The sequence below is a fragment of the Xyrauchen texanus genome, chromosome 6 (genome assembly GCF_025860055.1).
Source record: "Xyrauchen texanus isolate HMW12.3.18 chromosome 6, RBS_HiC_50CHRs, whole genome shotgun sequence".
NCBI classification, from domain to species: domain Eukaryota; kingdom Metazoa; phylum Chordata; class Actinopteri; order Cypriniformes; family Catostomidae; genus Xyrauchen; species Xyrauchen texanus.
The window spans coordinates 38,456,475-38,479,378 of NC_068281.1; the positions used below are offsets into that span (position 1 = coordinate 38,456,475).

Sequence of the window (22,904 nt, forward strand, 5' to 3'; positions counted from 1 at the left end):
ATCCAGACCCCTGAATCATCTCTTTAACATGCCGAAAGTACACTTGACTACAACTTGGGATATGCCAGGTTATAATGCTCTTCTCCATCATTTGATCATTATTTGATTATATGAATTACTGCCATCATGATTGATAGAAAAAGGACACCTTACATCTCTTTATAAGTAAAAGATATTTTACCGCCTGTTTTTCTCGTGCGGTGAAAGCGCTATCTTAAATTGCACTTAGTTTTGTAAATTAAGTTCAATCTAGAATCATGTTTTAGAAAGGCTGCATTATGTACAACAGTAAACAGTGCCTAAATAGCTACTCGGATATTGGTTGACATGAACCAATAGTCTGCATGGCCTGACGTCAGCCAAAAAGGAAAGTCGTTTCAGAGGCGGGATTTATTGAATTTTATGAATGGTCTGCGAAAATCTGTAAGAGTTATGTGGGTACAATTTCCGGGTGGTCATGCTATAAATGATATAACAGTGCCCCTTGCCTCTCTTGATGTCAAAAGAGATAAATATAAAAAATGGTGTCATTTTTAATGTTCTGTTTTTGAGAAGTCAAAAATAGTTCAAAACACTTGGACAAAGAGTAGTCAGCTGAAACAACTCAACCCTTTGAATATGAATGCATATTTGATCCATGGTTTAACTACCCAGTTCTACTCTAATTTCCCGTTTGGACACCCCTCCCCATCGCACTCCTGGGAACCGTGTGCCAAATGGGCTAGGCACACCTCCTGTAGCCTGACAAGGTAATGTGCCTGTAACCCACGCGAGCAGCACCTGTGTTTATTTATGTGACATGTCAGTAAATGCTGAATGACTGGCTGTCTTGGCAGCTGCTCAGCTCTTAAATTATACACTCGAGCCTACTGATCCAGGTTCAAGCAGGGCTGCAGTGGGAGTTTGCTTGCCATCATGCTGTGCACAAACCACAGATCTGCTGTCTGCATATAATGTGACTTTACAAAAGAGCACTGACATTTAAGTGGAGACATCAGTTTGGAATTTACTGTTTGTGTTAGTGTGTCTTTTAAAGGGGGATTTCAGGTCTGGCCTTTATACCAGCGGTCTTAAAACCATGTTTCTTTGAAGACATTGGGTGGGCACACCTGGAGATATGATGAGGGCAGGCAAGGATAGAGAGAGACATGCATTTGGTAGACACTTTTATCCAGAATGACTTAGAGTCCATTGAAGCTATACATATACATAAGCAAAACCAAGTTTCAGGATACATTTTATGTTATAAAGCCAACATAAAATGACATTTGCAACCCATATACTTCCATAAGTCATGTATTTCTTAGTAAAACAGGACATTCAATGAGAAAAAATTGTCAAGTTCCTTACCAGACTGGAGCCAGACCTTAATGTGAGTTTGCAGTGGACCGTGGAGGTCTACTCCTGAAACACAGCCGGCGGCCACTTTTGAGGCAACATGATCACACAGGAAATTGACCTATTGCTTGCGAAAGTTCATGTACCCTGAAATCTACCTGTTCAGCTGAATTACTGAAAAACGGCATCTACCATCAGACATTTTTTTGCTTCAATACAAGCATGAATACTTCTGTTGCTCGATCAACCCCCGAGACATGCCAGAGATTATCTTATATAAGGAGGAGATGGCTCTTTCGACTTGGGCCTGTAAACAACCACCATGCACCACCCTAGGAACCACATAGCAACATGCTAGAAAACCACTCAGAACACCTTGTCTACCATAAAGCACTGCCCTAGCAACCCCCCCACAACCCCCTAGGATCATGGTGGTGAGTTTTGCATAGGCATGCTCTGTTCACATTTTCTTCAGAAATTTCTAGAATTTCTAGGATACCTCTTAAATATGCATACCTGGATTGCTTCTACAATGGCTGATTCCATCGTTCCATTATTCTCAATCAATATGACGTTTCTGGTATTAATAGCACAATCAAAACAATTACTGACAAGAACTTCCTGTAGTTCCCATTTTAGATGCTTCTGTAAAAGATTAGTCATTGTGATTTCTATGTTGAGAGGGATATGAGCATGGAGCAGGACGTGGAGAGTGATTAATGAAAGTTAAGAATGGAAGAAGTCTTGAGCTATATCTAGAGTACGTCACACTTGAATTTTTCCAGGCACTGACAGTAGACCATATATTGACTTTAAGTAGGCTTTTGAATGTTGACTTCCTGAAGACTGTAAACTGTTTGGAAAAAAGTAATTATTTTTGCAATTCCATTTGGTGACCCTTGTGGTTTAGAAATTGCACGATTTTAAGTATCAACTTTTTATCAGATGTTTCTTTTAAATTTCCTTAGGTGAAATAAAAATAGATGCAAATTACACAATTATTGACTTACAGTAAGAATATAAAGCTAAAAGGATCAAAGCCAAAAGATAATTTTGTCTTTTAGTAATTTGATGAGAAATTATTGACTTTTGATTGCAGACTTTGGTATCTTGGTAAATTTGAGCACAGTTTCAGACATGGTTAAAATCTCATCTTCTCAGATGTGAGGAACAGGACACTTCAGCAAAAGTCTCCATTTGATCTTCATTGAATCCACTGCTGTCTGGAGAAACAATTGAGAAGTTGAAGAGGTCAGATTGTGATTGTTTTTTTCCATGAACACCCACACAAAATAGTTCAGAACAAGGGTGTAAAGGAGTTTTTTGTGTATACAGTTAAATGTTTTTCACCCAAAAGGTGAGGCACATTCTTTTGCATGAGTACATGTATACTCTAGCTCCTGTGTGAATTTTTTCACACTCTCAGACCAGCCTGAGCTCAGTTCAGTAACATGCACGATCAGGCCAAGTTTCCCCCTCACATGGTCCTCTTACTGGAGCCGCATGACTTTCCATCTGCCCCAGTGATAACACCCATCAGCAGAGCACCAGTAATCTCACAAACATTTCCTAGTGGCCTAGCCAAAGGGAATAAGGCTGGCTTACAGCGTAACCTCTGTCTGTATCTGTCTCTTTCACTCTCAGTTACTCTGGTAATACTTGGTAATAAAATATTTTTGGCACGTCAGTTGCTTGCTGTAGCTGTTTGCTAATGTCATTGAGATTTATACCTTTAATTTTGCAGCATAACTGTTGTTGTTCTCCATGAGCAAATACTCTGACTAACTCTACAAGGAGAAATTTCAAATATTTCAAACGTTCCACTTTCACTGTAAACATGTTTGGTTTGTGTTAAGCTGTACTTTTCAAGCAGGTCGTTTTATAAGGGCTAAATATACTTCTCATGTGGGACACGGATGTGCAAGGAATTATTGAATTCTGAAGTTGCACTCTGCTCTATCTGTGCACATGTGTCAATAGGGTTGCAAGCTCTGGTGACAGGATATTGCCAGACTGATCTCACAGTGAGATTGGAAAGAGTAGGTTGACTTTACATTAGCTGAATAGTATAGTTTAGTATAGTTACCGAAATTCTTAACACTGCCCCTCGTGGCCAAACCAGTAAGTGTTGTTGAGTGGATGGGCACATGTGAGCTCCATTTTCCAGGTGAAATGTCCATGTAGGGGTGCCAAAAGCAATATGTGAAGCGAGTTGTTTTCAGCTGTACAGGCATTAATACAATGTAGAAAAATGCCTTTTTATAAAGTCTACCACCCAAACCTATGGCTAACCCTAATCATTAGAGGTGAAAATGCAACGTTCGACTAGCGCTTGTCGCTGATTATGCAATCGCGATTACTCCCTGGTTTTGATGCAAGATCCAAACCCTGATCTCCCCTGCTGTTGACACGATGTGCTTCCTGGTGCACTACAGGGATAAACAATCGAACTTGAGGTAATGCAAACATAACTGATGGGAGATTATGGCGGTCTGTGAGTCGGCACAATGTCGCCGATCCTAGTGTACCGGAACTATCAGAAACAACTTGCCGACCTCCCGTGTGATCATGTTGATAGCGCAGCTCACATGCGCATTTAAATTGTGATTCACTCGATATCGTGGTGCGTACGGCCCATTTAAATTCTGCATGAGAATTTTCTATTTTAAAGCGTTATAGAGCATGTAGAAGTTCCAGCAATAAGGAAGCGGGAAGCTGGGTTGCAGTCCAGGTAAATAAACCTTTCATGCCTTTTCAGTTCCACAAACTTGGGGTTTTCAGCTTCACAACAAGTATCTCTAGTCTCTATTGTTTTCACACATAGCTTCACACTAACAATAAGCACTTTCACGTGGTAAGGTATAACTAGCTTTTCAGCTCTGAACTTAAGGGTTGGGTGTGTGTGTCTCTGTCTCTCTCTCCCTTCTGTCGTCCTTTTCAAGCCCGTCTCCATCGTCACTGAAACAAGACACAGGTGTTTATTAATAATCACCAGGTGATGGCCCTTACTGCTTCCTCTCTCCCCAGTGACAGACACATGACCACGTCCCGCTCTACAGAGCAATTCAACCATGTCAAACAGCTAAACAGCCATGATATTCTGAACAGCGCTGACGAGGGAAAGTAAAAAACACCTGCTCTGCACCCACATTATTTACAAGTCTTTTCACATCTTCATATCAACACCCTTATTAACATTTAAAACAGCAAACTGTAACAGAATTGTGCAATAAAACTAGAAGTTGTATCCAAGAGAAAAAAAAGAGATAGCACATTCTCTCCTGTCATGGGTATTTAAGTATTTTGGATTGAAATACTTGATACTGTATCATGGACTACAGGACTGTATCATGATTAAACTTGCGATTTACACCCTTTGTGGCTTGTTACCTTCAGATGTCCATGCCATTAAACCAGCATTTTTTGGTAGCTAGCTTTAAATGTGTTAACCTGAAAGAGAGAAATTGCCACAGTAAGGGACTTATTCCTAATACCTTTAATAGTGTTCTTTGTGGCAATACAGCTGTGTTACCGGTTTGTGTTCTACTTGTGTTCTGACACATTTCAAATCTCAATGGACAGTAGCGAAACGCCACCCCTCACCTGTCAATCAACCAATCAACCTAACTGGAAACATTTAAATCAAATTTAAATGTTTCCAGTTACAAGTGGCTTTAAAAGGAAATAATCATTTGATTTGAAAATGTAAAAAAGTGGATGCATACACAAACACAAGAACTTAACAGATCTTCTTCAGTGTATCTGAAATAAACATGCATAGACACAAATGACGAGCGCTGACATCTAAAGCTCCTTTAATACAAGTAATCCTCTAAAACAGAGATTTCTACTCAAAATGTTGCATTTGTGCTTAGATTAAATTTCAGCTGCATCTGGGAGAAACAGTGTGCCATTTTTTCACGTTTTCATTGCCTTTTAATATGGCATTTTATTATCATGCATTAACACACTGACAGTGTGATTAATGTATGTTGTCATGAAATCAGAGACCCTACCCTCGAAATTTGATCACAAGTGGTGTAAAAAAAGCGACCAGGTCTAAACGATGATGGGTCTCGACTGACCACAGGTGATCGGATCTCCCACGACATATCTTAATACCAAGTATAACATGATCCCGGTAGCTTGCTATAAACACCGACATTTTGATTAACTTTTACTATCTTGGTCAGCAACTGTTCAATTTACCTGAAAGACATTTACAAAAGTGATAGTAGAAAACAGTTTATGCTAACAGTACCTGATAAAGCAGAGACATCTTGGAATGCGACAACGTTGACTCGTTCTGAGATGCATCAGAATGAAATAACGCTGAGACATTCTTTCTGAGAAATATCGAAATGCAACAATTCTGAGACATTCTGAGATGTATTAAAATGCAGCAACTCATGCTTGCATAGCTAAATCTACATTCATTTACTGGCATAGGTACTCTAAGTGGTTTCTACTGCATCTGTCATGAAGGACAAACATCTACATCTACGACAAACTATAAATATGATCTTGCAGCAACTTCTCGAACACTCTATGGTAACTGTAATGCATTGTTTTTGTGTACAGTATACTTGTTTGAAAACACAATGGTGTTAGTGTGTTTTAATAAAGTGGTGTTGGTGGGGGCACTGTCCTTTGTTGTCCCAGAGGTGCTCTACACACTTCCACAGCATATTTCTGTACCCAGGGATCTTCAGGAGATCCTGTCGATTTAAGGAACGTAAATAAATAAAGCTGATGACCTGGGTGTTGCTTTCCTGAGAGCCCTTTCATGGGTGGGGATGTGCATGGACAATCACTCCAGCCCAGGTCAACAGGAAGAACTCACAGGCTGTTTTAGCACACTGTCAAATTGGGTGTGCTTGCATGTGAATGCATTTAGCGCTATCTAGACCATGTGAAAATGTGTAGTCAGCTGCTAAATAGTTTGCATTTACGCTCTTAAAATAAAGGTTCCAGGAAGGATTTTGCAGTCTGATGCCATAGGAGAACCTTTTAAGTGCTGATAATGCTGTAAAAGAATAGGATGTAACATCAACAACTTTATTTAATCTCAAAAGAACCAACTGAAAAATGTTCTTGATAAGAAGTTCTATACAGAACCTGAAGGCCACTAAAGTTCTGAAGGCCAAGCTCACATAACAAGAACACACCTGAAAGCACGTTTGAAATTTGTCATAGGGTCTGCAACTACTCGACTCGCAAGTGCGCAAACTTGAAAAGTGTGGTGATGGGCACGCACTGTGAATAAGCTACAATTTGAAAGGGTGACATTTTATAATTTGCACTTGGTTTCTGGTGCTACAAAGGTGATTAAAGAACCTTTATTTTCTTGTGTCTAAGAAACAAGTCCATATGAGCAGGAATATGATGACACCGGTGTGTCTATCAGTAACTGCATGGTGAGGCATTTGCTTGTTATGTGTCATGTTTTGTTCATTCCATCTGTTCTGCTGCACACTTAGACACACGTGTTCTGGTATCCACTGATGCCACTGTAATAAAAAGCCTCCTTTCCCTGTGGCCGCAACCAGGACTGAACACATGTTGCTGAATGATACATGAGCTGGCTAATCTCTGACACTAAATGACCATACCTTGAACAAGATGCGTCATGCTGTCTTCTTCTGTCTCCTCACCGCACACTGCCTTCTCCACACTGACTCTGAGTATCAGGTGACTACACAGGCCTTGAAATATTCAGAGCTATGTGAGAACATCTAAATATAGATGTGCACCTTCTGCCAAGACACTGGCTAAATGTCATCATATAGAATCCATGGAGTTGCTAGCATGCATTTTCAATTCCATATCTTGATTGTTGTGTACATTAAATACCAGCTAGCTTCAGTGGAACCATGGAAAACCCTGAGCGTTGAGATTTATATCGGTCTCTCACTACCTTATCAGGTTGTGTTAACTGTTTGTGTAATGCCCAATGTGACCCAGTCTGTGCAGAGAACCATTTAGTAAGGCAAAGGTCATTTGTAGTCCAGCTACTGTTTTTGCAACTTCATTGTGGAGTTGATAAGATGTACTGAATGGTCACTCTGTGAGAAGCTACAAAAATATCTTTGAATGAAAGTTATGCTTTTTCAAGTAACTGTGAGCAATTGGTAATTTGGAGCAGTGGCTCACTGTCACTGAAGTCATCCAGAGTCAGAAAAAGAGCAGAAAACTCCTTGCTTAGTTTAAATCTTTCATTATTGTTCGCTTAAAAATACAAAAATGACTGTGAGTAAAGTTTCCACAGAAAAGTACAAAAGTGTGTAATGTTTCAAAGTTGGAAAATAGCCATTCATCTTGCATAGACGCAGAATTTTGAGTATCAGCATAAAGTCTGTTCTAAATTGCAGCTTATTCTGGACAAGAATTACCCACCTAGACAGGACGAGACCATCTGACCAACATGTAAACAACAACTATTTCAAGAATTCACTGGTTCATATAGTCCTTGAGTGCAGTAAGGTAAACAGATTTGGTGTGATGTCCATAATGGAGGGGTTTGAGCACAGGACTGGGCTTAAGCTCTAAATAATAATAATGACACTGCAGTCCCCATGAATGGTTGTACAGATAACACTGTATAAATTGTGTGTAGACATAGTGATACAAATTTATGTCCATTAAAAAGAAACAATTACTGATAAAGTCACAGATATAACTCAAACAAAGCAGAATATACTGAAAAAACCTTTACAGTAGACAGTTTAGTTTATACTCTAAATATCTTCCAAAGATTTGATGCTGCTAAACAAACTTTGTGAAATCCATTGATTATTTCTACCTCAAAAGCATTAAGCCAGGTAGCTTGTAAACACAACTTTGCATCCTGGCAGACTAGTTCATCTAGTACACATTATTACTCTTGCCATTTTTTGGTGCATGAGATGGCCTTTGAATGGACTGTAGGCTGTCACAGGGCTGAGGCTTGTAGCTATGGAGTTACCTTTCCATATTTGGTTGTGGAGTTTATAAATCATCTAAATATAACAACACATTAGCCAAACTAAAACGACAACTATGGACATGACCAGACAAAATAACAGCACAATAATAAATGCATATCCGCTTACTGAACTACTGGCAAGTTCTAATATTGACAGGCTGTGTGAAATCAATTATGCTCTGTTGTCACTGGCTGACATGTGAGTTGTGGTGGGGAGCAAATGGCCTGCAGGACATTACTTCCTGTCAGACTTCTGATGGCTTAGCATGCATCACCCCAGGGTTCACCTCAACATGTCCATAGACTGCACCCGCATAATAGCAACAAGACAAGTGTTATCTTGTCTTGCTGGAGATACGCAGACCATTTGGAAGCATGAGATTGAGACCCCCCACAATTTGGAATAAATATTTGTATTAATGTCATAGAAACATGGTGTTACATTGGTTAATTAACAATGCTAAAGCATGGTTACCAATTTATGTTTTTGTTGATGAGTTGATGTTAATGATATGATATGTTTCTCTCTTTAACACACATAAAGGACAGTGTAAAGGGAACAATGGAAAGAAGGAGGCAAGAACCGGCTTGACAATACAAATAATATTTTAATGTAAAACTGAAACCAAAAGACACAAACACACGCATAGGACGGACAGCTGCCCGTAAACGTTCTCTCTCTGTTGCACCACCGTCCACAGTCGGCCTTTATCCTTCTCGGGGGCTTGATTAGTCTGATAAGGGGCCGGGTGTGTAAAATCACGACCCGGCCCCACCCTCCGCCCTGTCACAGACAGGTTCCATGGTTTAGATATATAAAAATGGCAATATAATCATTAAAAAGTAAATAGACATATATTGGCCATTATGATAGTTTACGGATGGGCATTTAGAGTAATTTTGTAGTTAAGTACACATAAAAAACAATTAATCAATTACTTGAAATTTAGAATTTAAGTTAAACTTTCAACCTTTGAACCTGTTTTTCTTATATAAAAAATATTAGCAATATGCATAAACAAACAACATCTAGAATCAAAAATGACAAAATACATTTGCACTTACACATAGAAACATACATTCCAAGTCTCCTGAAGTGAAACAATCTCTTTAAATAATGACACAATTTAAATTTTTAGGTCAACTATTCCTTTAACAACATCATGCAAGATTGTTACGGCAATTAAAGAAATGGTTTCATTGTTGCCTACAGCAGGCAAAAGCACAAAGGAAAGTCAAATTGCAATATTCAAGTAATGTTTTTACCAGAGTGCTCGATTCATCGATTACTCGTGCACATCCCTATGATAAACCAGTTGATATTTGGCCATTTTCTGCATTAATCAACAGATCTCTTGTCAATGATAGGGAAAATGTAAGTTAAAAAAGTAAACAAGGCTACTTTTGGATCAGCTTGAGTCTACAAACTTCATTTAGTTCCTTGCGTTTCCCAACCCTTCCTTCAGTCGTTCAGTCCTAACCGTCAGATTGTTTTTGAAGTGGTGACAAATGCTTCCTGCATGACGCTGAGAAGATAAAAGCTTTCAGGGAGAATTTCCATATCATGCTGTCGGGCCCTCATGTCTGCTTTCCCTCAAACTTCCTCAACCAAAAACAATTCTCTCAAAATGTTGACAAATTTCTCTCGTTAGCTACAGGATAAGACAGTGCTCCTGTGAAGAGTATCAGTGGTAACAAGCTCCTTTATAACTGTGTTGAAGCTTATGCTTTAGTAACTTGGAACCAACACAATAAATTAATAAAGGACCCGTTTAGATCATCGTATGGTGCTGAGATTGAAGGCGAAGCTGTCTGGTTGATCTTTTAGGCCTGAGATTAAGTTTTGGCAGGTTTTAAATCGAGCTTAAGCTAGTAAGTCCTTGTTGAATTATTTAAGATCTTACCACAGGGAAGTGTTATTGAAATGGCCAGTTTTAGGCTGTAATTATTCGGGTGGTTCAACTTGGATTTGTGCTGGTGGAATATTTTCTTCTGCTGGAGCCTTGGTATTTTGAATGCAATGGGATTGCAATGTCTAGACATGGTTTTTGAGTGAATATCACCAATGTATGTTGATTGAGTTCTGGCTCAGTAAAGGTCAATAAAGTTTTTAATATAATAAAACCTGTTTATTTGACTTTACTAGTCTACAGTCCTACCTTTGTCCTTCTCTAACCTTAATTAAAAGGCTACAGAGAATACTGCATTGCACACATGTTCAACATCACAAAGAGTTTGTGGTTTGGAAGGCAGCAGCTAATAAGGTAAACCTCAACTCTAGCAGCGATTAGCCCCCTTTGATCTTGAGATGATGTTAACAGGTGGTGGGTGCGGGTGGTTTCGTAGAGGAACTTTCATCAAACTACAAACACCCATTTAATAAAAGTCAGACAGAGGAGTGTGCACAATACGGTTGCCAGACCACATTACAAAGACAGGAACCCAGGGAGTGGTTGCCTGAACTACGAGACTTCTAAAGCATCATGGTTTTGCTGTTACTTTAGCGTTGGAGTCTATGCTTCTGTAATTGTAAGTTCTGTGATGTTCAGTGTTCGATGCAGCAGCTAAATTAGCTGTCAAGCCATCAACCGTTGAGTTCAATTCTCCTGAAACTCTTCAGCCTCAAGGTTTCTGAAACTGTCTGAAAGCATCCTTGACATAATTAGTATAACTTGTAAGTAGTGGTGTTAGTAGATCAGTATATGAAGTTAGTTTTTCTTTCCGCATTTGATTACAGTGAACAGAACTGTATTACACTGTTTTCCCTCTGAATCTCTCACCAAATCTCGCAGTTACAATAGAGACCACTGGGGTGCTATGGATGTGTGTCGTCGAGGTGTTGGATGAGAGAAGAAGATATAATGGTGTCTGTGCTTCTAACACAAATCCAAGTCAATCCTTGTAATATTTTGTTTCTTATTGAATTGTACTCTATTTGCTATTTTTCTCCAGACTAAAACAATGACTAAGTAGCCATTGGCTCCTAAACTGGAACATTAAGGAGCCAAATGGCTGTTGTTTAGTCGCCAAATCACAGAATTGCTTGATTTAGAGCACTGTTCAGAAACAAGATAGAAAGCAGAAGAAAAGACAGCTGAGATTTAATAAACAGAATTAAATCTGTTATTCCGGTACGCGAGCTGTGTTCACGTTGTGCTGAGGTTCAGTCACCTTGGTCTGAGATTTCAGGTTTGTGTGTGGCAAACTCTCACACAGGTGTTCTTTCTTGTTTTCGTCCTAATTTGTGTGCATCACGTGCCGTTTGCCTCACGGTGTACGCTCAGATTTTTTTTAGTGCGAGAATGCGTGGCATCGATTTGGCGTTGCTATGCATTCTTGTTTGTCGGTTGGCATGAGTGTATATTGCTTTATTGCCTATTGGCGATGTGGCCTCATGCAATTCAGGTGTTTTGTTGTCTTGCGAGAGCTCGTGGTTTTGTTTCTGTATCTCTGTGTGCCTCTCTGTGTTACATCAAACGCCGCCTCCTTGTTTGCTTATTATTAGTTCATTTGACTCACCTGTCCCCTGTTAACACGTTTGAATTCTCTACCTATTTTAGCCTCCTCGTGTGTGCTTTCCAGTGCCAGTTTGTCTTGTTTTACAGTCGGTCCTGTGTGTTTGTTGGTTCCAGTCGGTCCTGTTGGTCGGTACTGTTATTTGGTCCTGTTTCATTCCACACCGGTCTAGTTGGTCCTACCTCAGCCTGGATCTCCTCTTTCCCCTTTGGGGTATATGTTTATTTTTCCCCCTCGTGGGAGTTTAGTTTAGTCTCTCTGATCCTGACACTCAGAAGCTTATCAGACCAGGATTTGTGTTTATGTGTGTGTGAAAACTCTTTGCACAGGCAGAGCTCATATTTATAAAATGCCAATTTTCACTTTTTTTTTCTTTTTTTATAATTCATGTGAAATAATACAATTGTGTTGGCTTTAATGTAGAGTTTACATGTGAAGTAGGACTGGGAATCAATTCCAAAAAGACATTGGGAATCGAGAATCGACTCAAAACGTTGTAAACTATTACAAAGATGGAGTCGATTCCTTTTGGGACTGTGTTTATTTCCTTGACCACTGAACTACTACACATTTCAGAAGCCTACAGCATCAATCATCAATCACACAAGCCCTTCGACACATCTGCTTTCCAGACCTGTATAGTCTTTGGATTAAACTTATAATCAAGTAATATGCCACATTTGTGACAGTAAATTGGCATACAATCCCAGATGTTACAACACAAGTCTGCAACAATGAGATGGCAGAGTTGAGTAAGCTTCTGAGTTCACATCAATAAATCGGTATATTAACATTTAAATGATCAATGTGCTGCACTTATAAAAGTGAGAATTTACTTCTCTAACGTCTCTACTCGTTCTCGTCATTTTTACAGTGTTTTAAAACTTTTAGCATACATACATATATATATATATATATATATATATATATATATATATATATATATATATATATATATATATATATATATATATATTATAAATTAGCCTATATTTAACATAATTTTATATTACAATTATTTTATGAAATCAAATTCAAGAACAAAAATGTTAAATACACGTTATAGCCAGTATCTTTTTTAAATGTATAAAATAAACTAGTACAACAACCTATATTTTTAAGTGTATTGTTTGTGTACAAGCATTTTATTCAATGTACAAAAGGTAGTGGACAGTTTCTGTACATTCTAATATAAACCTCTTTCTAAACAAGAACTCATGAGTGGTAACAGACAATTTCAATGTAGTTAAAATGGTGCTTTTAAGATTATATGCGGTATTTCTTCAAAATACAGATACAAAATAGAAAACTTCCCTCAAATTTATCTCATAGGATTGAAGCATCACACTTTTCTATGTGCATGCCCTGATTTAATTTTAGAATGGACCTATTAATAGTAGCTACTAAACGTCATTCATACTATTATAAATAGTGCAAAGAACACTTTGTAGTAAGCTGTTTATTATGAGATTTGAATTTGCCTCCCGTTTTTAAAATAAAACAGGCCAGTTTCTAGTTTAATTTGTTTTATTTGGCATAAATTAGGGCTGTTGATTTAACATTTTAATTATGTGCATTTAATTATTTGAAAAATGACGTGTAAACACAATTATTCATGCTCACTATCCGTATGTAAATTCCATACTAAGGAATGTTCCTACAATCGGAGCAATTCAAGCTTTATGTACCACATTGCAATAGGGGCAGTCAGCACTACATCTGTACAGGAAACTCACCTCATCATATCAGTGAGAGTAACGGGCAGCACAACCTTCTACAGACACACTTCTGCTCTCAAAGACAGCTGGTCCAAGCACAACTGAATGCAGGGATCCCGAGGGATGAGTAGAAATCAGTTTTTGTGGTAAAGAACATTATGCCACAAATGCTGTCGGTTGAGCTTAACTTGTACTGTACCCGGAGCATTCCTTTAACCTGTACACACTTCACCTTTAAGTAGTCACCTTTGAAAATCTGTAGTTAATAGAATAGTTCAGAATCGGCATAGGACTGTCTTAGTACAGGAAAACATGAAGAATTGCAGCAAGATGTACTGAGATCTAATACAAAATTGTTTTAAAGGTTTTGACATAAATCTTATGGGACTTCATCAATGTGGATGCAAGAAACAAAAAGAAAAATGTACATATATAAATTCAGATATCATTTAGACAGAATCTGAGTTTGGGTCTTCTCTTTCGGCCTTAAAGGTTTTGTGCTAGTTGGCAAATTAAAGAAAGTGTTTGTATGTGCCAAGCACATATTTGTTCTGCTTTATAATGGCATGCGGTGGAGAAGCTATGCACCTTGTCTCTGTAGGCAGTGAACTTACTTTGATGGTGGGTAGAGAAATCTTTCTCTGTGGGCTGAATGTAAGCCTCTTGTACCAGCAGGGAACAAAGTGCAATTGTTTGTTTCTACGCACCAACGCATTCGTCGCGTTCTTGGTGCGGCACTCTGGACAGGAATTAGCTGGGTGCTGGTGAGGTCATTGAACTCGTTCTCAATTCTTTTATCTGCCCTTCACAAGCACTGAGGAATGCAATGGACAGACAGACTATAAAACGTGCAGATGGATCATGTAGACATTCTTACGTCTTAGACTTTGTCTAAGCATGATCTCATTTCGGGAGTAGGAAAAGACATCTAGAATATATGCTTTATGTTAAAGGAATAGTTCTTCAAATGTTTTTAACTTAACATACATTTTGGTCTGTTCTTCCCACAAAATGATAGGATGGATTCATAAGACTTTGAATGGTTGGGCATCCATCAGTTGTATATGTCAAGCTTTTGTTGAATTCATAAATTCTGTTTCAGACAAAAACAAAAAACTGCAGAATAATTGCAACCTCAATGAGTAAAACCTGCTTGTGTCATTTGATGAGTAAAAGTGGCCACCAACTGACCCCTCAGGATAGGTATGTCTATTCTTAGAAAACACAACTAGTTTGTGCAGTGTGGCGGGGTGAGCAAGAGACAGACACCTCGGAATAGCATTTAATTGAAATAATAATTAACAAAAAAATTCCAAAAAAGAGGACTCAAATGTCCAAGTAAAAAATTGGCCAATATAAAGGGGGATCTGGTGCCCTCGCTGTGAATTGGCTATGTATAGGCAGGGGTAATGTCTATAAAGTATGGTCCAGGACATGGGCCAACGGCTTCTCTCTATGCTTGTTGGCCGCAATGCATGCTGCCACCCCCTGCGGCACATCTAACTCGCACCTGGGGTCCAGGGAGCGGGTCAGGCAGCTCATCAAACTCAGCCGGTACCCTCCCCTCTCTGCTCTGCGTCTGGACCTGGAAGGATGCCAAAATGTGCACACGATGAGATAGAAGCCGGCTCCCCAAGGAGAGGTGCACTCTATGTTCTTTTGACAACGATGATGAGACTCTATTAACATCAGGTGTGCCTCATCATCCGCTGCCCAAGCAATTAAATGGCACCTCTCTTCTCTCCAGCCCACTCCCATTATGAGCCTGGCTGAAGGATGGCCCTCAGAGGTGGGGGCGACGATGTTTAGAGGGAGGGGCGGGTCATTCAGCCACAGCAGTTACACAGAACTATGGAAAAATAACTTAAAAAATAATTATGTTTTCTAGTTCAGCCTCTTGACAAGAGTTCTTGTGGCATAGTTGTCATATTTTGACAGAGGCCCACTGGAGACACAGCTGTGCTGCATTGATAACAGGAACTTTCAACAGAAGCTGGGGCTTTTCCTGTGTTGTCGGTGAGGGAAAACTGCTCGTTTGTGCTCGGTTTGTGCTGGTTTGTGCCGTTAAAACAAACGTTGTAATCATTTCCATTCCTTAAATATAGCAAGAATGTTTTCGGGAGCGGTGACTTCATTCTCCACCCCATGTTGCCTAAATCGCTCCAAACCGGTGTCATTCGTTTGTGCTCTATTTGTGCTGGTTTGTACCATTAAAATTAACACTTTATCTATTTCCATTCCTTACAAATAACAAATATGATTCGGGACTGTGACGTCACTTTCCACCCCATGTCGTCCAAATCGCTCCAAACCGGTGTCATTAGTTTGTGCTTGATTTGTGCTGTTTTGTGCTGTTGAAATAAACAATCTAACTAATTCCCTTACACAGAAATAACAAAATTATCTCCCGGATCTGTGAAATGCACAAATTTTCCGACTCGTTTGTTTGTGCTCGCTCGGTGCAGGTTTCGTAAAGTTTTTTTTTTATTGACAGTTTGATCATTGGCAGTAACTTCAAGCTTCAAATCCAAATCACATATGCCCTGTATTTGTGAGTGTGGTAAAGTTAGTTTTATATTTGACAATCGTTTGACATTTGCGACAATATCCATTAAACTCTCCGTGCCTATAACATTTTCAAGCCAAACCAACCTGGACATGCATGAATAGGTTTGCTTTGCCTAGCACAAAGCTGAAATAAATAACAAAAATATTTATTTGTCCTATAAATCAATTAAACAATTTAACCATTTGATATTATGACATCACAACAAATATGAAATGTTCTTAAAAATATCCCTTTCATGACACAAGGCTGTATTTGTGGAATTTACATTCTATATGTTTTCAAATAAATATAGTGTTTGTAACATTATAATTCCATTGAACTCAATGACCGTTTGACCTAGATACATGAACCCAACTAGAAACACTCAGAATGTTATTCTTCATATAGCACAACACTTGTTTTTGGGAGTAAATGTTCAGTACTTTTTATATACAGATCGAGCACAAACGAATGACACCGGTTTGGAGCGATTTAGGCAACATGGGGTGGAGAATGACGTCACCGCTCTAGAAAACATTTTTGCTATATCTAAGTAATGGAAATAGTTACAAAGTTTGTTTTAATGGCACAAACCGAGCACAAACAACCAGCACTGGTTTGGATTGATTTGAGCGATATGTGGTGGAGAGTGAAGTCACACCGCCCAAAAAATTATGCTTAATCTCTCAAACACCAAACCAGCACAAACTTTCATTTTTGCTGCACAAATCAGCACAAACAGCACAAACTAATGGAATAGTTTTGATGATTATTTAATTATACGGGGTGCCAACTTCATGGAGGTCCTTTGAGTACCTTACTAGCAGATGTCTCCTTGATGGAGCCATGATAGGGTATTTTAACAATCAGAAAATTATACACTTTATCTTTAAGGTGTAATATACTGAAATGCTTCTGAAACTGTTGGTGTTATAAATTTTTCTTTCAAACTTAACCATATACCTGGCTCTTGATGAGACTGAAATTCACAGACACACCAGGAAAGGTGTTTCTGCAAGTAGATCATTGTTTACCACTATTTAACTGGTGATCTAATATCTTTAGTCACCGTTTTCCTAAACAGTAATCTGTGGTTCATTCCATGTGCGTATTAAAGGTTTAAAACCTGAGATTATTATTTTTTTTTTAGCCAATAACTTTTGAACCTCTGTTGCCAAAACTGTCAGGACTTCATTACAGGGTTGGGCTCCAGAGAACTTTCAACATGAAAGAAGATACCAGATTATGGGGGAACATTCAGTGGAGCATGATGGGGTGCCATTAAACCTTTGCACTTTGAACTCCAAGAGGCTTCAACATGCTGTCATCTTGCCATCATTGTGTCTTGGCAACCAGGCATTTGGCTCTGCATTAGAAATATCCCTGGTTAAACCTTAGCATCTGTTTTCAACCATTGCTAGCATCACCATGGAAAAGTTAACTGCTATACAGGCACCATGGTTATAGAACATACTCCATTTTCATGGGAACTTACAGACTGCATAGATCAATGAAGAGGAAAGCTCAGTCTCTTTCATAAAAGTTATATTAGCCTTGCTAAGTTAACAAATGCTAACAATTCCCTGCTAAAAAGACCAGCTTAACAAGCATGCAGTTCCCATACAGGTCTAGGTGGGTTTATGCTGGTTAGTGCTGGTTTTGTGCTGGTCTAGCTGGTGGACCAGCATAGCCATGATTTTCACCAGCAAAACCTAGCTGGTGATGCTAGCAGACCAGCATGGTCTTTATGAAGACGGTTAAGCTAATTTAAAAGCCTGGTGTAGATAGACATCAGCACACCAGCATCCAAAACACAATGTAAGCTGGTGACCAGCAACGCAGGCCTTATCAGCAGGGGAAAGCCTTGTGTTGTTTCTTTGTTTAGGCATAGAATATCTAATAAATCTCACCTAATATCATCATATTCCATTTCAAAGAAGTACTCATTATGGGGCAACCCTAAAAAGGTATTTTCTCTTTTGTTATACTGTTTTGTTAAGGTTAGCTGCTGACTAGATATTAATGTTCTACAGTGGTTTTAGTTTAAGGAAACAGACTATTTGTCCCACAAGACTCAGCAGAAGTATGTTATGTTCCCACGGTCAATGTGTCTGAATCTCAGTTAATCTCTATTCAGGAAGTATTCAGGCATGTTAGTGAGGTATTCTTCCCCTCCCTTTAGTTAATGTTGCTGGTAGTTGGTGATGTATACTGCGAAAGAGTACAATTGGAAGGTTTTTGTCATATTCGTAAAATCAGTCATTGTCAAATTATTGTAACAAATCCTCACTTTAAGACACAACAAGACATGGTGAATTTTCAATTATCCACCTTTTTTAACACCGCAGTGTCCCCCAGTTCATACCGCAAGCCTGTTTTCATTATCCGGTCTCCAGTGTTTTCACTCACATCGGCATATGTTCTTAGAAGATATTGTGATGTGTATCATGTTACATTTGTAAAAAATGCTGAAAAAAAACAATGTGGCTCCCTTGTTCCGATACAGAGTTGCGATGGCCTTCTTTGACACTGCCTCAACCGTAAAAGTTTAAGTAGTGTGTAAATGGTATGAAGTTATGACACAAGGTTAGTTTTGTTGTTCGACTTTGTATGACCCAAACAAATTTTTACTTTTAACTAACACTTAAAATGGTTGTTGTTTCCATCTGGATCACTTGTTGCTGTAATTTTTACATTGCTTGTTAAAGAGATCTGGAAAACAGTTCAATGGAAATCAGAATCAGTAGTTCCTCTTCTGTCGCTCTCTCCACGTTGTGTCAGAGAAGCGACACTAGGGGTCTCTCTTGAGTGCCGATATTCACCTCTGAACTATGAAAAAAGGCCAATGAGAGTTGGCAACCAGTATTTGCATGTCCCGCCCCCGGACATACGGGTATTTAAGCGGCGCAAATACGGGAGTTCATTCAGAAAATTTCTTCGGAACCGATGGTCGTGTTTGCAGACTGCTGCGTTCTACACACCGAGTTCCTGCTATCCTCTGCTGCATGCTGTTGGATTCTACGGCGCACAACAGCGGCTTTCTCCTGTTTGCACGGCTGTGCACTTCCTGCCCCTGAGCGCATCGACAGTTGCAGATAAGAAAGATCTCTCACGAGTTCTTTCATTCATAAAAGAGTGATTTTATTTAAAAGAGTAATTTCCTCTAAAAGAGCAAAAACACAGCGGCGTTGAACGTCCTTTTAAGGACGCGTCTTTATAAAGATGCCTTTCCGCCCCTGTGTTGTTCCTGGATGCGGTAGAGTACTCGCCGCTTCCGACGGCCACAGGCGTTGTCTCGTGTGTCTGGGCAGTGATCACACTGAGGCTGCGTTTGTGGATGGTTCATGTTCTCATTGCGAGAACATGACCATGACAACGTTAGCGGTCGCGGCTTGCTTACAACCGTAAGCAAGCCACTCCAGCCGCCCCGCGTCGCTCCTTCTTCCCACGGGATTGAGGACGATGCGGCTGGCGATGGAGGCGATTCGGGATGGCAGCGGGTGCAGCTCCGCCGGTACGCCCCTCGGACCCCCACGCCCGGCACGCTCGTTGACTCCCGTCCCCGCTCGAGGTGGCGGCGACTCGCCTCACAGCCAGTCTGCCTACCCTCTTGCGATGGAAGCAGATGAGTTCGCCGCGACATCGGAGGGCGTGGGCTCTGATGCTGAGGGCTCCTCTGGGCTGCCGCCTTCGGGCTTGCACGCCCAGGAGGAGGCCGACGCACAGATGTCCGATATGCTTTCCCGGGCAGCCAACAGCGTGGGCCTGGATTGGAACCCTCCATCCTCCCCACAGCCATCACGGCTGGACGATTGGTTCTTGGGCGTGGGGGCGCCACTCACAGCCTCGCCCCCCCGGTTCCTTTCTTCCCGGAGGTGTATGATGAGCTGACGTCTTTGTTGAGAGCACCCTCTCCCCTCGTCGCACCGCCACCTGCTCATCCGCCCTCGCCACCCTCGACGGCGGAGCGCGCCACGGGTACAACCTGGGCACAGCTCTCAGACCCGGCGTTGAGCAAACCGCAGGAAGCGTACGCCCCCTGCCTCACGGACCCCTTCGAGGACCCGGAAGGCTCCCAAGCGTCCCTGAGACAGCGGACCCAGAGGACGAGAAGTTAGCTCCGGAGGTGGTAAGACCGCTCCGTTCCCCGGTGGAGGGCCGGGAGGAGAATCTTTTGTTTTTTCATTTGCCGCACCCCCTGACGGGGGCTGCGGTACCCAAATTCTCAATAAAAGAGCTATTTCCTTTACCTCTGGGTCACATGGCCCGCAAATGCTGTTCTCACGGCACTTTGCTTTCAGGCCTCAACAGTCTCGGCGCCCAGGATGCGGTGCTTCCGACCTCAGCCCCACGACTGTTCCCCGGCCGGCCGGTTCAGACGAGTCCAGAGGACGCCAGCATCAGACTTCCTCCTCAGTCACGAACCCGCCCCCTGCCGGGTGCGCGGAACAAGTTAAGTGCTTTGAGTTTATTCTCAGCACCAGAGCCTCGGGACGCCACAGCGCCTCCTGACGCCGCGTTACCTGTTCCGCACCGTTGCTAAGCCCCGCCGGGTACGTCCAAAATACTTGTCCCCTTGGTGCCCCTAGCACGGAGCTTAGAGGCATGGCTTTCACTGCCCAGCTCGTCACGGTGGCTGCACCGGACCATCCGACTCGGTTACGCAATACAGTTTGCCAGGTCTCCGCCCTCCTTCGTGGGCGTTTGTTCCTCCGCAGTGCACGGTGAACATGCCCACTCCCTGCGCGAGGAAATCGCCTCCCTTCTAATCAAGGACGCGATAGAGCCTGTCCCTCCGACCGAAACAAAGAAGGGTTTCTACAGCCCTTACTTCGTTGTACCCAAGAAAGGCGGCGGCATACGACCGATCTTGGACCTGCGAGTTTTCAATCGGACCTTGTCCAAACTCCCGTTCAAAATGCTTACCCAGAAACAAATTCTATCTGGTGTCCGGCATCTAGATTGGTTCGCAGCGGTAGACCTGAAGGACGCGTACTTCCACGTCTCAATTCGCCCTCGACATCAACCCTTTCTACGGTTCGCGTTCGACGGCCATGCGTATCAGTACAAGGTCCTCCCCTTCGGCCTGTCTGTGTCCCCTCGCGTCTTCACGAAGGTCGCAGAGGCGGCTCTTGCCCCGCTACGAGGAGCGGCATACGCATACTCAATTACCTCGACGATTGGCTCATTTTGGCCTCCTCGCAGGAATTACTATGCACACACAGAGACCAGGTGCTCGAGCACCTCGGCCGTTTAGGGTTTCAGGTCAACTGGGAAAAGAGCAAGCTCACCCCGGTCCAGAGCATCTCTTTTCTCGGTTTGGAGTTAGACTCAGTCTCAATGACAGCACGTCTCTCCAACAAGCGTGCTCAGTCAGTGCTGGAATGCCTCGCTTCTTTCGAACCAGGCACCGTGGTCCCTTTGAAACGTTTCCAACGGCTCCTGGGGCATATGGCATCCTCCACGGCGGCTGCGCCACTGGGGTTGATGCATATGAGACCACTTCAGCATTGGCTCCAGACTCGAGTCCCGAGACGAGCATGGCGCCATGGCACGCACGGCATGGAAGTTACCCCCGCCTGCCGCCAAACCTTCAAACCCTGGACAGACCTCTGCTTTCTACGGGCAGGAGTACCCTTGCAGCAGGTGTCCCGTCGCGTTCTGGTTACAACCGACGCCTCCAAATTGGGTTGGGGCGCTGTGTGCAACGGGCGCGCAGCCGCAGGCCGGTGGAACCGAGGCCCGCTGCGCTGGCACATCAACTGCCTAGAGCTGCTGGCTGTTTTCCTTGCCCTGAAGAAATTTCTTCCGTTGATTCGTGGCAAGCATGTCCTAGTCAGGACAGACAGCACCACGGTGGTGGCCTACATAAACCGCCAAGGCGGCGTCCGCTCCCTCCACATGTCACAGCTCGCCCGTCGTCTCCTCCTTTGGAGTCAGCAGCGACTGGAGTCACTGCGCGCCACTCACATCCCCGGCAACCTCAATGTGATAGCGGACGCGCTGTCAAGGCAAAACTTGCCCGGTGGAGAGTGGAGGCTCCACCCCCAATCGGCCCAGCTGATTTGGGACAGGATCGGCAAGGCCCAGGTAGACCTGTTTGCCTCCCAGGAAACCTCCCACTGTCCGCTCTGGTATGCCCTCACAGAGGCTCCCCTTGGGACAGATGCTCTGGCACACAGCTGGCCCGCGGGGCTGCGCAAGTACACTTTTCCCCCAGTGAGCCTTCTTGCACAGGTGCTATGCAAGGTCAGGGAGGACAAGGAGCAAGTCACTCTGGTGGCCCCCTACTGCCCCAAACGGACGTGGTTTTCGGATCTCACGCTCCTCATGACAGCCCCTCCCTGGCGAATTCCCCTGAGGAAGGACCTTCTTTCTCAGGGATGGGGCATGCTCTGGCATCCGCATCTAGACCTCTGGAATCTCCACGTCTGGTCCCTGGATGGGATGCGGAGGATCTAGCCGGCCTACCTTCGGCCGTCATAGACACTATTAACCAAGTCAAAGCCCCTTCGACCAGGCATCTTTACGCCCTGAAGTGGTGTCTGTTCGCGGACTGGTGTTCTTCCCGAGCCGAAGACCCGCAGAAGTGCGGAGTTAGGTCAGTGCTCGTGTTTCTTCAGGAGAGGCTGGAGAGGAGGCTGTCCCCCTCCACCCTCAAGGTGTATGTTGCCGCTATCGCGGCCCACCACGACACGGTAGACGGCAAGTCTCTTGGTAAGCACGACTTAATCGTCAGGTTCCTAAAAGGTGCCCGGAGGATGACTCCCTCCCGGCCTAACCTGTTTCCCTCCTGGGATCTCTCGGTCGTCCTTATGGG

The 22,904-nt window shown here is 42.3% G+C and overlaps 1 protein-coding gene across 2 annotated transcripts in view; it reads left to right on the forward strand.

Annotated features, from left to right (window-relative positions):
* Positions 1 to 22,904, forward strand: part of LOC127645573 (apoptosis regulator Bcl-2-like) — a 66,038-nt gene that overhangs the window by 9,049 nt on the left and 34,085 nt on the right. Inside the window, exon 2 of one of the 2 annotated variants that reach the window (XM_052129235.1) lies at positions 2,500 to 2,563. The exons of the other annotated variant lie outside the window; for it this stretch is intronic. Coding sequence (XP_051985195.1) covers positions 2,500 to 2,505 — 6 coding nt within the window. The 3' untranslated portion in view covers positions 2,506 to 2,563. Of the gene's footprint in view, positions 1 to 2,499; positions 2,564 to 22,904 lie in introns of those variants that run through there. 2 annotated transcript variants of the gene reach the window in all.